At 38.2% G+C, this 14549-nt stretch overlaps 1 protein-coding gene across 4 annotated transcripts in view; it reads left to right on the top strand.

Annotated features, from left to right (window-relative positions):
- Positions 1-14549, top strand: part of LOC120637594 (E3 ubiquitin-protein ligase RNF13) — a 29888-nt gene that overhangs the window by 12961 nt on the left and 2378 nt on the right. For all 4 annotated transcript variants that reach the window (XM_039909448.1, XM_039909447.1, XM_039909449.1 and 1 more), the window contains 9 exons: positions 391-560; positions 1843-1934; positions 6953-7055; positions 8453-8561; positions 10135-10309; positions 10750-10913; positions 11424-11525; positions 11937-11977; positions 13958-14109. In XM_039909448.1, coding sequence (XP_039765382.1) covers positions 391-560; positions 1843-1934; positions 6953-7055; positions 8453-8561; positions 10135-10309; positions 10750-10913; positions 11424-11525; positions 11937-11977; positions 13958-14109 — 1108 coding nt within the window. The remainder of the gene's footprint in view (positions 1-390; positions 561-1842; positions 1935-6952; positions 7056-8452; positions 8562-10134; positions 10310-10749; positions 10914-11423; positions 11526-11936; positions 11978-13957; positions 14110-14549) is intronic.

Raw genomic sequence — 14549 nt, 5'->3', positions numbered from 1 at the left:
TGGCGATGTGTGTATTGTCGTAGTATATTTATTTATTTATTTATTATCCTGAGGTGTAAATATTATAATAAAAAAAAGCCAACTATCGATATCATGTCATCGACTCAGCAGTAATGCACAACAGAAGGGCTAGCGCGGCCAGGAGATAAAAATGATATCCTCCGATTATAACCCAAGGGATATAATTAACGTGCCCACCTGCTAAAGCACGGGAACATGGAATAGTAGAAGTTTTCCCCCGTTTATTATTACAAACATAGTATTTGGATATTATTTCCACTTGTGCGCCAGTGCTCCGAGAGTTGATAAAGCTGTGCGAGAAGATACATTTATATCCTTTCTTTTCATAAAATTGTATTCATTCATTAATTGTTTTAACTTTGCCCACAGATAGCGGAGGAATTCCGCGACATGCCGGCGAGCTTCGGGCCGGATTTACCCCCGGACGGTCTGCGCGGTTATCTGATGGTGGGAGAGCCGCAGGACGGCTGCGCACCGCTCAACAAGCCGCCGGCAGACTCCGACAACTTCACCGGAAAGTGGATCGTATTAATTGCCAGGTAAGATGTAAATTCGGAAATTGGGGGTGTCCATAATTTTTAATTAGATTCTTAGATCAGATCGTCTGCGGCTCTTTTGTCATACACACTAAAACTAATGACGACTTTTAGTACCTTGTTTATGTTTATTTTATCAATATATTATCAAAATTAAGCTTAATTTGCTATACTCCGCGAAAAGCAGGAGAATCTGTGTGGTGTAATTTATAATTTCTTCAATCGTAATTAAGTTAACTTAACAATTATTCATTGTAAAGTCAACATCTCCTGATGATGCTCCGGTTTCGGAGCGAAACGTGCGTAGAGGGTATATTGCCGAAGATCTGTTTGGTGTGGGGTATAAGGATTGAAGAAATTATAAATTACACCACACAGATTCTCCTGCTTTTCGCGGAGTATAGCAAATTAAGCTTAATTTTGATAATATATCATGGATTTCCGCAAAGTAACGCCTGCTTCTATCCAATATTTATGTTTATTTTTATTATCTATATGTTCTCAAGTATGATTGAGTATATATTAGTTTATACTTTTATAGTTGCAATTTTGTTTATGTATTTGTATTTAAGAGATCGCTACTAAGCGATAAGGCCGCCTTTTGTATTCTACTTCTGTCTTTGTATTTCTATTGTTTTATTTATTTACCTAACTTCATAGTGATGTACAAATAAAGAGTTAAATAAATAATAAATAAACAAACGAAGACGCCTACAGGAAACATAAGTGATATGTAGTGTAGGACAAACAGCCGCAAATGATTCGGCTCTATAGGTAGTCTATCTCATCACCATATCAACATATTACAGGCCCACTACTGGGCAAGGGTCTCCTCCCACAATGAGGAGTGGTTAAGGCCGTAGTCCACCACGCTGGCTCGGTGCGCGATTGTTGGACTCCACACACCTTTGAGAACTCTCTGGCATGCCGGTTTCCTCACGATGTTTTCCTTCATCGAAGGAAGTGATATTTTAATTATCCGCTGATGATATATGATAAAGAACGGATCGAAATCTGAACATGGGAGATATTTTTAGAGCGCCCTCTCTAACCGTTACTGAAACTAAAACTGCTATTTTATTTTCTGTCTGTCTGTCTGTATCTAGGCTTCCATACATTTTTTAAGAGAGCTCATACATTTCCTGGCGGGGGTAGCTACCCTCCCTTGCTGGGTACGCTCATGGCGGGACGTTTTAGACAGTGACGAACTTCTGTATCATATATATACATATATTAACTACTTTTATTAACATAATTTAACATAATGTATAATATATTTTAACAGGTATAACTGCAGCTTCGAAGTGAAGGTACGCAATGCTCAGGCCGCCGGATTCGACTGTGCCATCGTCCACAACGTTAATTCTAGTGAACTTGGTAAGACTTGGTATTGTGATTTATTTATTGCAATTTGTTGGTGGGAGGTCCCGGGTTCGATTCCCGACAGGGGCAATTCGGGAATTTATAATTTCTGAGTTTTCTCTGGTAGGAGGCTTCGGCCGTGGCTAGTTACCACCCTACCGACAAAGACGTGCCGCTAAGCGATTAAGAGTTCCGGTGCGTTCTCGCGTGGAAACCGATTAGGGGTATAACTGCCATACCCCTAATCGGTTTCTACGCGACTTCGTTGGGACGCTAAATCACTTTGCGACACGTCTTTTACGGTAAGTAGTAACTAGCCACGTCTTTAGAAACTCACCAGGCCAAAGCAGGGAAAATAAAAAAAATTATAAATTTCCAAATTTCCACCCCACGTGGTTCGGAACCTCCTACCCAATGCGCCAATGATTCCGTGACTCGTCTCTACAATTGCATGCGTATAAATCATGTCCAAAGGTTAATGATTGCAAATGAAAGGAGCCAGAGTTGTCCAGCCGTCCTTTATCTTCGAAGTTCTTTACCGTAGTAAACGGAAATGTAAACATTGATAAAAAGCATGCTTATTTTTATATGTCAAGATCAGTGATCCAATAAAATCAAACATTGTTATTGCATTTTAAGCCTTCTTGCTTAAAACTTAAGAGCTTTCGCACGTATTCATTTTAAAGGCAAAATTGTTCTAATAAAAAATGAAGAGTATTACGTTTTTAACATTCGAACCTTATATTAATAAACTTAAGATATCAATTTGCATAGCAATATGATAGTGGTTTGACGAAAGTGCGTTCAGAAGTGCAGAGATAAGTTAGTGAATAATTACAGCGTTATCTAGCAACTCCATTGAGCACATTGGTTTTAGAGTTGTGCTGTATTTCATGTTGTGTTGTAAACATCAAAGAATCTTGCTTTCGCGACCTTCAATAACCATTAAAAAATCATAATTTTCATGTAATCAAAGAATGATTTTTGAATGATGCCCCGAATGGCATCCATTGCTGGCTATATAAGTCATTGGTCGGCCGACCAATGACTAACATCTTAAAGAGTCTGTCATTGCGCTTTAGTAGGCAGGAACAGAATCCATATGGCAATGCAAAATAAGATAACACGACAATAATTCAGATTACACGATCTATTTGTAAGACTCATTGGTATTGCATAGAAGCAGGCGTTACTTTGCGAAAATCCATGATATATTATGAAAATTAAGCTTAATTTGCAATACTCCGCGAAAAGCAGGAGAATCTGTATATATATTTTTAATAACAATTATTCATTGTCAAGTCAACATCCCCTGAGGATGCTCCGGTTTCGGAGCGAAACGTGTTTCGCAGATCTTCGGCAATGTACCCTTACCGAAGATCTGTTTGGTGGAGTATAAGGATTGAAGAAATTATAAATTACAGCATAGATTCTCCTGCTTTTCGCGGAGTATAGCAAACTAAGATTAATTTGCATAATAAGCCCCATTGGTCTTTTACTTTGGCCGTGGGGAACGTGTATTAAAGTCCACCGATCGAGTAGAGGATCGCTGCAATTGACTCATCCCGTTCCGATAATAATAATTGTCACAATATAAAACTACAGTAACACGAACGGTTATGTTATTGCAATAAATAGACATCGGAACAAAATTTCTCGCGTGAAATCCGCCCGGCTAACTTGCAGAGTTAATAAGAGTTAAAACTATATTTGAACTAAATAATAAAAGTAATTGTACTACTAACTATAAGAAGGTGGAATAAAATTCGGAAAAAGTATATCCTTCAGAAAACATAAGCGCCTATTAGAGTACACGATACGTACGAGAACTAGATTAGTTAGCGCCCTAAATTAGTGAAGTGAAATTACATTTACTGTAGTGCACACAGCTTAGTACACCGAAAGTATGTCCTTCAGAAAACTAAAGTACCTATTAGAGTACACGATAAATAGAAAACTTACTAAGCTAGGGCCCTAAATTAGTGAAGTGAAATTACATTTACTGTAGTGCACACAGCTTAGTACACCGAAAGTATGTCCTTCAGAAAACTAAAGTGCCTATTAGAGTACACGATAAATAGAAAACTTACTAAGCTAGGGCCCTAAATTAGTGAAGTGAAATTACATTTACTGTAGTGCACACAGCTTAGTACACCGAAAGTATGCCCTTCAGAAAACAAAAGCGCCTATTAGAGTACACGATACGTACGAGAACTAGATCAGTTAGCGCCCTAAATTAGTGAAGTGAAATTACATTTACTGCAGTGCACACAGCTTAGTACACCAGAAGTATATCCTTCAAAAACTAAAGTGCCTATTAGAGTACACGATAAATAGAAAACTTACTAAGCTAGGGCCCTAAATTAGTGAAGTGAAATTACATTTACTGTAGTGCACACAGCTTAGTACACCGAAAGTATGTCCTTCAGAAAACTAAAGTGCCTATTAGAGTACACGATAAATAGAAAACTTACTAAGCTAGGGCCCTAAATTGGTGAAGTGAAATTACATTTACTGTAGTGCACACAGCTTAGTACACCGAAAGTATGTCCTTCAGAAAACTAAAGTGCCTATTAGAGTACACGATAAATAGAAAACTTACTAAGCTAGGGCCCTAAATTAGTGAAGTGAAATTACATTTACTGTAGTGCACACAGTTTAGTACACCGAAAGTATGCCCTTCAGAAAACTAAAGTGCCTATTAGAGTACACGATAAATAGAAAACTATAGTCGTAAAAATATAATAGGCCCGTTTTGACATTTGTGCAAGACCATAGAATGTAACTTGGAACGAAACTGAAAGAAACAATAAAATAAAAATCAATTACATACAGTGTTTTAAAAAATACGTAAATTTTTTTGGGACGTTAAATAATATGAAAGAATATATCGCGAGTATTCTTTTTGCGCTTACTTTATCGTAGCATGCAATTTATAATTGTTGCGAAACGTTCCGAAAACAGTTACGTTCTTAGTCTTTTTTTTTTTATACTAGAGCTGTAACCATTTTTTTACTGAATATCGAAATTAAATATTGTGTAGTAATCTTTACTACAAAGAATGAGCTTGGTTCTCAAAATGGGTTCTAAATAATGAGTCTGGGTTGATGTATCTGACCAAACGGCACATGACTGAAGCGTCCCCGCGCGCACTGCGCAGTTTTTCGTTCCTCGTCTTGTAAAGTTGACTGTGCGCTCGTTTAAGTTTGATATATATTGTTTACTATTACGTTAACTATGGCTCTTCTATTTTGGACATTAATTTAAACATAGTGATTTGACTCGATTTTTGTGTTTGTTGTTTTTTAGTACTAACTCTGTTTCAACATGTTGAAAAATGGACGTATAATCAACAGCCAGTCACGCGTATTGGTTGTGAAGTTAAAGGAATACTTTGAACGAACGAACACTTTACAATACATAATAATATCAATCAAGTACTGATAAAAACTTGAATTGATTTATCGTGAGTATCGAGTCCCGAGTCTTATGGTTCCATAACTAGTTACGTCGCGATGACAAATGTCAAAACGGGCCTATTACATTTTTACGACTATAGTAAGCTATGGCCCTAAATTAGTGAAGTGAAATTACAGTTACTGTAGTGCACAAAGAAAACCATTTATGTAGCACTAGTTTCGTAACTCTTTAGTTTATTTATCGCGTTGTCTAATGGACCCTTAATATTGCGCCAGTGCAAACTGATCAGACCACGTTAGCAAGTCGTGGATGAGGATAACTTTGGAGCAGCTAAGATAGCCGTTATACAGAGATTTTAATCACATTTTTTACCCTTTATCAACCCTTTATACTGTTTAAGAATCTATTATTTATCTAACTTTTATATGTTAGTTTTCAAAAAACACGGACATGATTTTCAAAATATTTCCTGTTCAAAAGGAAAAATTAGTCAAATAAAAATATGAAGAATGTATCTCTCTACCTACCGTTATTAAAAGGATAGCAATATTAAGAGTTAATACATTTGTGCACAACAACATTGGCTCCATTGCAGACAACTTCACAGAAGAATTTAACTTCTTAAGCAATCGACTCCTTAAAGTTATTGTGCTACTTACTAAACTCATTATAATGGACTTTGTGAAAAGTGACTTAATGATTGAGAAATGGATGAAATCAAATCTCACCATGGTGTAAGTATAACATAGGTCAACAAAAAACTTTCTTTCCATGTTCGAAAAAAATATAGTTTGCTATTGTCTGTTTTTGTGCACATTATGTTAGAATATATGATTTTAGTTCATTGAATGTGCAGATGGCACTTTAAGTAAAAATGGCGGCAAATTTATTGACGCCATCATTATAAACACTCAGAGAAGCAAAATGAGCGGGTTCACCAGGATGTGATAGACTTGCGTTGTTGTCAGGGGCAGTAACTACAATGAGAATATGATGCTAAATAACGTTTAGTCTATGAAAACATTACAAAATAATTTTTAAAAATTTTTTTTTTTTTTTTTGCCCATATATAATCTATCATGAAAGTTTAATAATGAGAAGACAATTTTATTTATCGCCATTAGAGGGAATTTGAACATTATTTTGATACAGTATTAAGGAAGAATCGGTCATTCTTCCTTAAAACTGTATCGAAATACAACAGTGAAGCGGTGAAGTGGGTAGGAGCTCGACTTCACTTTCGGGGGGTGCTAGTTCGAATCCCAGCACGCATCTCTTTCTAAGTTATGTGCGTTTTAAGTAATTAAAAATACCACTAGCTTCGACGGTGAAGGAAAACATCGTGAGGAAACCTGCATGCCTGAGAGTTTTACATAATGTTCTCATCTACGGCCTTAACGCCTTCCAATTGTGGGAAGAGACCCATGCCCTGTTGTGGGCCGTAATCTGTAGAATTTTGGAGTGCCAACAAACTGACGGCAAAGCATTTTTTAGCATGCTTAAAGCAGAAACGATTCGCTCCCTCGATAAAAAATACTTCTAGACCTTTCCTCTAAGGACTTTCCATTTAAAAACCTTCGGATCAGGTATTTATTGTATTATTTGTATTGCAGAGACGATGTCCGCGAATAATTCTGACGGGATAGTTATCCCTTCGGTGTTCGTCAGTGACAACGCTGGCTATATGCTCGCTGAGGAATACGTGTACACATACCGGTGAGTTTAATTCATTAAATTACGTTCATCATCAGCATCACTTCAACCGATTGAAGTCCACAGCTGGACATAGGTCTTTTGTAGAGAGTACCAAAATCCACGCTCCTGGGCCGCTTGCTTCCAGCGGCTCCCAGCGACTCGTTTGATGTCGTCTGTCCACCCTGTTGGGGGCCGACCAACACTGCGTTTACCTGTGCGGGGTCGCCATTCCAACACCTTGGAACCCCAACGTCCATCGGTTCTCCGAGCTATGTGCCCCGCCCATTTCCACTTCAGCTTAGCAACTCGCTGAGCTATGTCAGTAACTCTGGTTCTTCTACGGATCTCCTCATTTCTGATCTCCTTCATTTGATCACGTAGAGATACTCCCAACATTACTCTTTCCATCGCCCGCTGAGCGAGTTGAATTCATTATATTACTAGTACGCATACAGGTGACTTCAATTCGTTAAAATACATGTACTCATTCGGATGAGTTCATATATTATGTTAAAACTAATGTTAGGTTATGGCAGTGGCGTGCATAGAGGGTATGCACAGGTATTGTAAGAGTTATAAAAAGCCTACCATTAAGTATTTATAACTCGTACTGGAGATTTTCTTCATTTTATATCATCTGCATACCCTATATGCACGCCATTAGGTGATGGTGATAACTACGTTCGTTAACTTAAAACTAAGAGGGTTCCAAAACGTCCCACGTCTAAGAAGAGCAGACAAAAAACTTCGCCAGGTCTTTTTTGTTATCACCATAGTAATATCATAGTAATCCTTAATATTATAACAGAATTTTTATATTAACTTTCACGCCCTGACAAAGCATTTGTAAGTACATGTCCTTTTCCATAGCATAGGTGCACATGCATATTAAATTTCAAAGCTGTCTGCCCGCGGCTTTGCTCGTAAACAATTTTCACTACTTTAGGTGTAAAAGGTAGCCTATGTTCTTGCAATCACTGCTGTCAAACGTTACTTTTCCATACAACAAATAAACAAATGTGACGTTTGACAGCAGTGATTGCAAGATTTACGCCTGTCGCATGCCTGTCGTGAGATACGTAATCACCCTGCCGATTTGGATGAAATTTGGCGTGCATGTAGCCTTTGACATGGAAAAGAACATAGGCTACCTTTTATACCGATTCCTAAAGTAGTGAAAATTGTTTTCGAGCCAGCTTTGAAATTTGGCATTCATGTGCACCTATGCTATAGAAAAGGAAATTTGGCGTGCATATGTAGCCTTTGACATGAAAAAGAACGTTTTTGGGTGATTGAGTAAAAAACATCCGCACTTGCAAATTTATAGCTATCATTTATAGCATCAGCTAGTTTGTTACTATATACAATTATCCTTAAATTAATTTTATTTAAGTAAATAAATAATGCGCGTGTTACAGTTACTACATCATGGTGAACGGCGAGTTGCCTTTCAACATCAACACCAATCTGTTGCTGCCCTTCGGCATCGTGGTGGTCCTTTGCCTGCTCGTCATACTTATATTTTTGGTAAGTTGTACCAGAGATTAAGGGATGGGCCCTTTACAATAGTACTACCAGTTTTCACTTAACCTAGGTATCGCCTAAATATCGAATGCCTAATGATCAGTGGCGTGCACTTCATACATGCAAAAAAGCACCGCCTATCCTAAAATCTATATATAACTGGTACAAGAGGATGTTTTTGCCGTTTTATGCAATTATCCTGCTGTATGCATACCCTGGTAAGAAACTGATAATGATTTAGACGATCCTATCATGTCATATCAACAGACTACAGAGCATGGGTCCTCCCACAATGAGAAGGGGTTAAGGCCGTAGTCCACCACGCTGGCCCAATGCGACTTGATGGACTCCACGCACCTTTGGGAAAATTATGGAGAACTCTGAGGCGTGCAGGTTTCCTTACGATGTTTTCCTTCACCGTTGCAGCAAGTGGTATTTTAATTTCTTAAGACGCACATAACGTCTTCTATGCAAGTTTAGTACGTCTCGAATACAGGTCACAAGAGTCTTTTATGCAAGTTTAGTACGTCTCGTACACAGGTCGCAAGTGTCTTTTATGCAAATTTAGTACGCCTTGTATATAGGAAGCAAGTGTCGTTTATGCAAGTTCAGTACGTCTCGTATATAGGTCTTAAGTGTCTTTTATGCAAGTTTGTTACGTCTCGTACACAGGTCGCAAGTGTCTTTTATGCAAATTTAGTACGCCTTGTATATAGGAAGCAAGTTTAGTACGTCTCGTATATAGGTCTTAAGTGTCTTTTATGCAAGTTTGTTACGTCTCGTACACATGTCTCAAGTGTCTTTAATGCAAATTTAGTACGCCTAGCATATAGGAAGTAAGTGTCGTTCATGCAAGTTCAGTACGTCTCGTATATAAGTCGCAAGTGTCTTTTATGCAAGTTAAGTACGTCTCGTGTCGTTTATGCAAGTTTAGTACATCACGTATAGGAACTAATTTGATGTTAATGCAAGTTTAGTAAGTATCTTGTACAAGTCGCAATTGTCTTTTATGCAAGTTAAGTACGTCTCGTGTACGGGTCGCAAGTGTCGTTTATGCAAGTTAAGTACGTCTCGTGTACGGGTCGCAAGTGTCGTTTATGCAAGTTTAGTACGTCTCGTATATAGGAAGCAAGTGTCGTTTATGCAAATTTAGTACGGCTAGTATATAGGAAGCAAATGTATTTTATGCAAGTTAAGTACGTTTCGTATATAGGTCTTAAGTGGCCTTTATGCAAGTTTAGTAGGTCTCGTATACAGTTCGCAAGTGTATTTATATGCAAGTGTATTACGTCTCGTGTACATGTCGCACGTGTCTTTTATGCAAGCTTAGTACGTTTTGTATATAGGAAGCAAGTGTCGTTTATGCAAGTTTAGAGCGTCTCGTATATATGTCGCAAGTGTCTTTTATGTCAATTTAGCACGTCTCGTATACAGGAAGAAAGTGTCGTTTATGCAAGTTTAATACGTCTCGTATATGGGAAGCAAGTGTCGTTTATGCAAGTTAAGTACGTCTCGTATACAGGAATCTAGTGTCCATCAAGTATTAAGGTTCTTTGTAACGATATTTTGTTTCCAGATAGTTAAATGCATCAACGACCGAAGGCGCGCGCGGCGACATCGCCTGCCCAACCGGTCGCTGAAGAAAATCCCAACTTGCAAGTTCAGTAAGGGCGACCCCTACGAGACTTGCGCCATCTGTCTCGACGACTACCAGGAGGGTGAGAGGCTACGTGTTCTGCCTTGCGCTCATGGTAGGTGAAGATACTTTTCCCCCTAATTATAATAGGTGTGATACATGATTGCCCAAATAATAAAATTTCCATAAAAAATAATTATAGCGCACTGGCTATCAAAAAAATTTGGGTATGAGAGCCCAAACAACTAAGGAATTTATACCTATTTATACAAACTCAAAATACCCCGCCGCGCTGGCTTGAAAACAAGTAAAATATCAATTATATAGACAGCCAGTTGGCGCAGTGAGCAGATACACTGCTTTCTGAGTCCAAGGCCGTGGGTTCGATTCCCACAACTGGAATATGTTTGTGTAATGAACATGAATGTTTCATGATAATGATAGTACCAACAATGCTGCCTAGCGGCAAAAATAAGCATGGCGGGTGGTAATACGGACGTTGACGCTGTCACAAAAAGTTCTTCTATTAGTAAAAGTAGGTATATCCACCCGCAGCGTACCACACCAAGTGCATCGACCCGTGGCTGACGCAGAACCGACGCGTGTGCCCGGTGTGCAAGCGCCGCGTGCGAGCCGCAGGCGAGCGCCGCGCTCCCCGCTCCGACTCCGACTCGGACGACACGGAGCCGCTTGTGGCCGACCCGCCTCCCGCCACGCAGGTGAGCTACCACAAACTCCCGTCTGCGGCTCGTGAGTAATAATAAAATAAATTATGATGTTTCTTTTAAATTTTTAATAGTGTTTTATTTTTTTTCCAAGCAATGTTAAGAATTTGATAAAAAAATGAAAATCAATAAATGACAGACAAATAATAATAATATTATTTAACGACATCGACCTATTGCATGTATTGTGTATTCATTCATAAAACAGACTACTTATAAAAAACAAAAGAATATTAGAAAAGAAAATAGAAAAAAAATAAGACCTATAGAAAATAAATAGACCTTCGTCTTCTTCGAAACTTAAGAAAGTACTAAACTCGTCTTCGGCTCGAGCGTATTAAACCCTCGTTTGCGGTTCAAACGTCTTAGACTCTCTGCAGGTCGAGTATACTGAAACCTATATTATTTTCCTAGTTTACGCGGATTATAGAATACTAAGCCTTATGTTCATCGTAGAATTGTCTTAGCTTTATAATGTATATAGTGATATGATTTTGATTCCAGGGAGGCACTTTCGATGCACAACGTGAGAACCCTTTCGTGAGGGCAGCGCGGTACATATCTAGGCTGCGCGGGCGCAACGAAAATAGAGAAACTGACGCAGAGGTATGCTTACGTAAATACATAATAACCTGAATTTGTTTTAAAAACTCAAATAAAGGAATATATTTTCAAAAAATTTTTTATGCATAGGCGGTCTATAAACCCTTGGAGAACTGCAAGATGAAAAACGAGCGATCAATCAACTCTGTCAACGTTCACACGACGGACGCTCAATAACATTTTAATGAATCTCTTTTTGTCATTCCAAAATATTAACTGGTTAACTTTACACCGCTTTTATTTTATTTTCTCAAAGTGTAGGATTCCACGGATAGGAAAATTATATACAAGTATATTCAATAAAAGCACTTATTGATGTTAGGTTGCCAAAGTGCTTGAATTTCAGCATAATCGTAATGAATTACTACAAAATGAAATCTTACTTTAACATTTTGCACGTTTTAATTTACACAGGTAGCTCAACCCTCGGAAGAACATGACGAAACTGAAGAAAAGTAAGTACATAAACATGGTAATGTCAAAAATGTTATATACCTTTGCCAAATTTTATATAAATATTGTGAGGATGTATGTGTGCTACTCTTTCAAGCAAAAACTACTGGCGGGACTGGACTAAAAATTGGAATACCTTGGATTAACACATAAGCTATTTTTCTCCCTGGATAAAGGTTTCCCGCGTTGTTTTTAAATAACGATTTTCATTTCGATGAGCTATAACTATAGCTTGCAAAGATATACAATTTATATACAAAGTGTGCTTCGCGGTGATAAGCAAGTCTTTACCTGCAATGAAGAATAAGTATTATACCTTTACCACATTATAAAATCATCTTACTTCTCCTGGGGTGGCTGGAAGAGATCTCTTATAGACAATAGAATAGAATAGAAAAACTCTATTGAAACACAACACAATAGGAAAAACACAAGGGAAACACTTATAGAACTTAGAACTAAGTGCAAAGGCAAGGCTTAAGGCTTTTTCATGAAAATATTTTCTTATATAATAAGTGTGATAGTGTGTTTGTTTGTTCCTCCTTCCTTCACGCCGTAACTAAGCAATTAACTTGATGTTTGGCGTTGAGTTGGTTGATAGGACGGAGTGTAACATAGTTTTATTTTTTTTTCGGCGTAAAAGTACATTGATAACACAAAGCGGTTACGATTTTGGCTAGCACAATGGTCTGACCAAAAGAAAAACTGTTTGACCCCTAGGTCAACATTAGTGAGCCCACGTTTTGCCACAGATTCATCCCACATATAGCAAACGACCTAGATGAACGGATGAATTGAACTGTCTCCTTTTAGCTAAAGCCATTGAATATTCTATCATATGAAATGCGATTCAACACAGACAGCTACTTTATTAACCCAAGAAACAAACGGTTCCCACGGGATCCGTAAAAACTTATAAATTGAGAAAAAAATACCAAAATGTACAAACAAGGCTAAAAACTTTTTTTGAGCAATAATTTCAACCTTTGAATGAGGAAAAAAGAGGAGAACAACTTGTAGGTGGTATAAAATACTAAAACATAAATTAATATACACAAATGCATCCGTGAAATAAATATTTAGAAAAAACTTAATAATACTTTGTCATATATACATATTTTATATATTATATTTATTTGTGTATCATCCACCAATCCGCATGAGCCAGCGTGGTGGACGACGGCCTTAACCCCTTCTCATTGTGAGTGCCCTGAAGTGGGTCAGTAATGGTTTTATGTGGTGATAACAATTTACCAGATGAAATCCTAGAGATGTCTCGCAATAAGATCAAAGTTTATATAAAACGTAAGCTTATAGAAAAATCATAATATAAAGGATTACATGCTAAATCTGCATACATGCACACACACACTGTGAGATGGTGATAAACAACACACAACCTGGCTTAGTTTGTTGTGGGCTCTTAGACCGGGGCGCGTTTGGTACCCTCGTAGCCTTAGTTTCAAGTTAACGAATGCAGTTATCGCCATCAGTCACTAACTGCATTTGTCTCTAAGAAGAGCCCAAAGCAAACTTAGCCAGGATTTTTTTGTTTATCACCATCTCACAGTCGTATTAATATTACGCTTTGTTAGAGCAATTAATACCCAAGTTTTTTTATCATACATGTAATCCTTTATATTATGATAGAATATTTTTATACCTAAGCTTATGTTTTATATTAACTCTGATCTTATTGCGAGACATATCAAGGATTTCATCTGGTAAACTGTTATCATCACATCAATCCATTACTGGCCCACTTCAGGATACGGGTTTCCTCTCACAATGACAAGATGTTATGCCGTTGTCCACCACGCTGGCCCATTGCGGATTGTTGGATGATACATTCAGCATACAGCGTTTATACATATAACATGTTAACACATTAGTGTTAAATGTATGAACGCTTGTGATAAGGTCTTCATGAATAAGAGATATTTGAATTAGATTCATTTGTCAACCGTTCACGTTCCGCGCAGTGTGGAGTCGCACGACACCCAGCCCCTGCTACGGGCGGCGGAGCCCGAGCGCCGGCGCCGCGGTCGCCGCTCGCGACGCTCTCGCTCCGCCCCGCGCGCTCGCTCCGAGCACTGCATTAATGCCACCCCCACCGCCGCGGAGGGAGAGATCGGTACGTATCCGGTCTGCTCACTAGATTCCGACTTATTTCCGACTCAAAAAAATAATATTCAGAATTCAGTATTGGAAGTGAGATTTTGAGGATCACATGCATTATGAGCAGGGTCCGCCGACATACAACGTGTACCCTTATTACGAAATAATGTTGAAGTGTGTTTAAGTGTATTTCATAAGGAATCGCCCTGTGAAAATAATAAATGAAATAAAGCATTTTTATTTTGACGGCCGACTGGCGCAGTAGGCAGTGGACCCTGCTTTCTAAGTCCATGGCCGTGCGTTCGATTCCCACAACTGGAACATGTTTGTGTGATGAACATTAATGTTTTTCAGTGTCTGGGTGTTTATCTGTATATTATAAGTACTTATGTATATTATTCATAAAATATTCATCAGTCATCTTAGTACCCATAACACAAGCTACGCTTACTTTGG

This window comes from Pararge aegeria, chromosome 4 (assembly GCF_905163445.1).
Source record: "Pararge aegeria chromosome 4, ilParAegt1.1, whole genome shotgun sequence".
Classification (NCBI taxonomy): domain Eukaryota; kingdom Metazoa; phylum Arthropoda; class Insecta; order Lepidoptera; family Nymphalidae; genus Pararge; species Pararge aegeria.
Note: the sequence above shows the minus strand (reverse complement) of the source record. Positions and strands in the feature narration are given on the sequence as shown.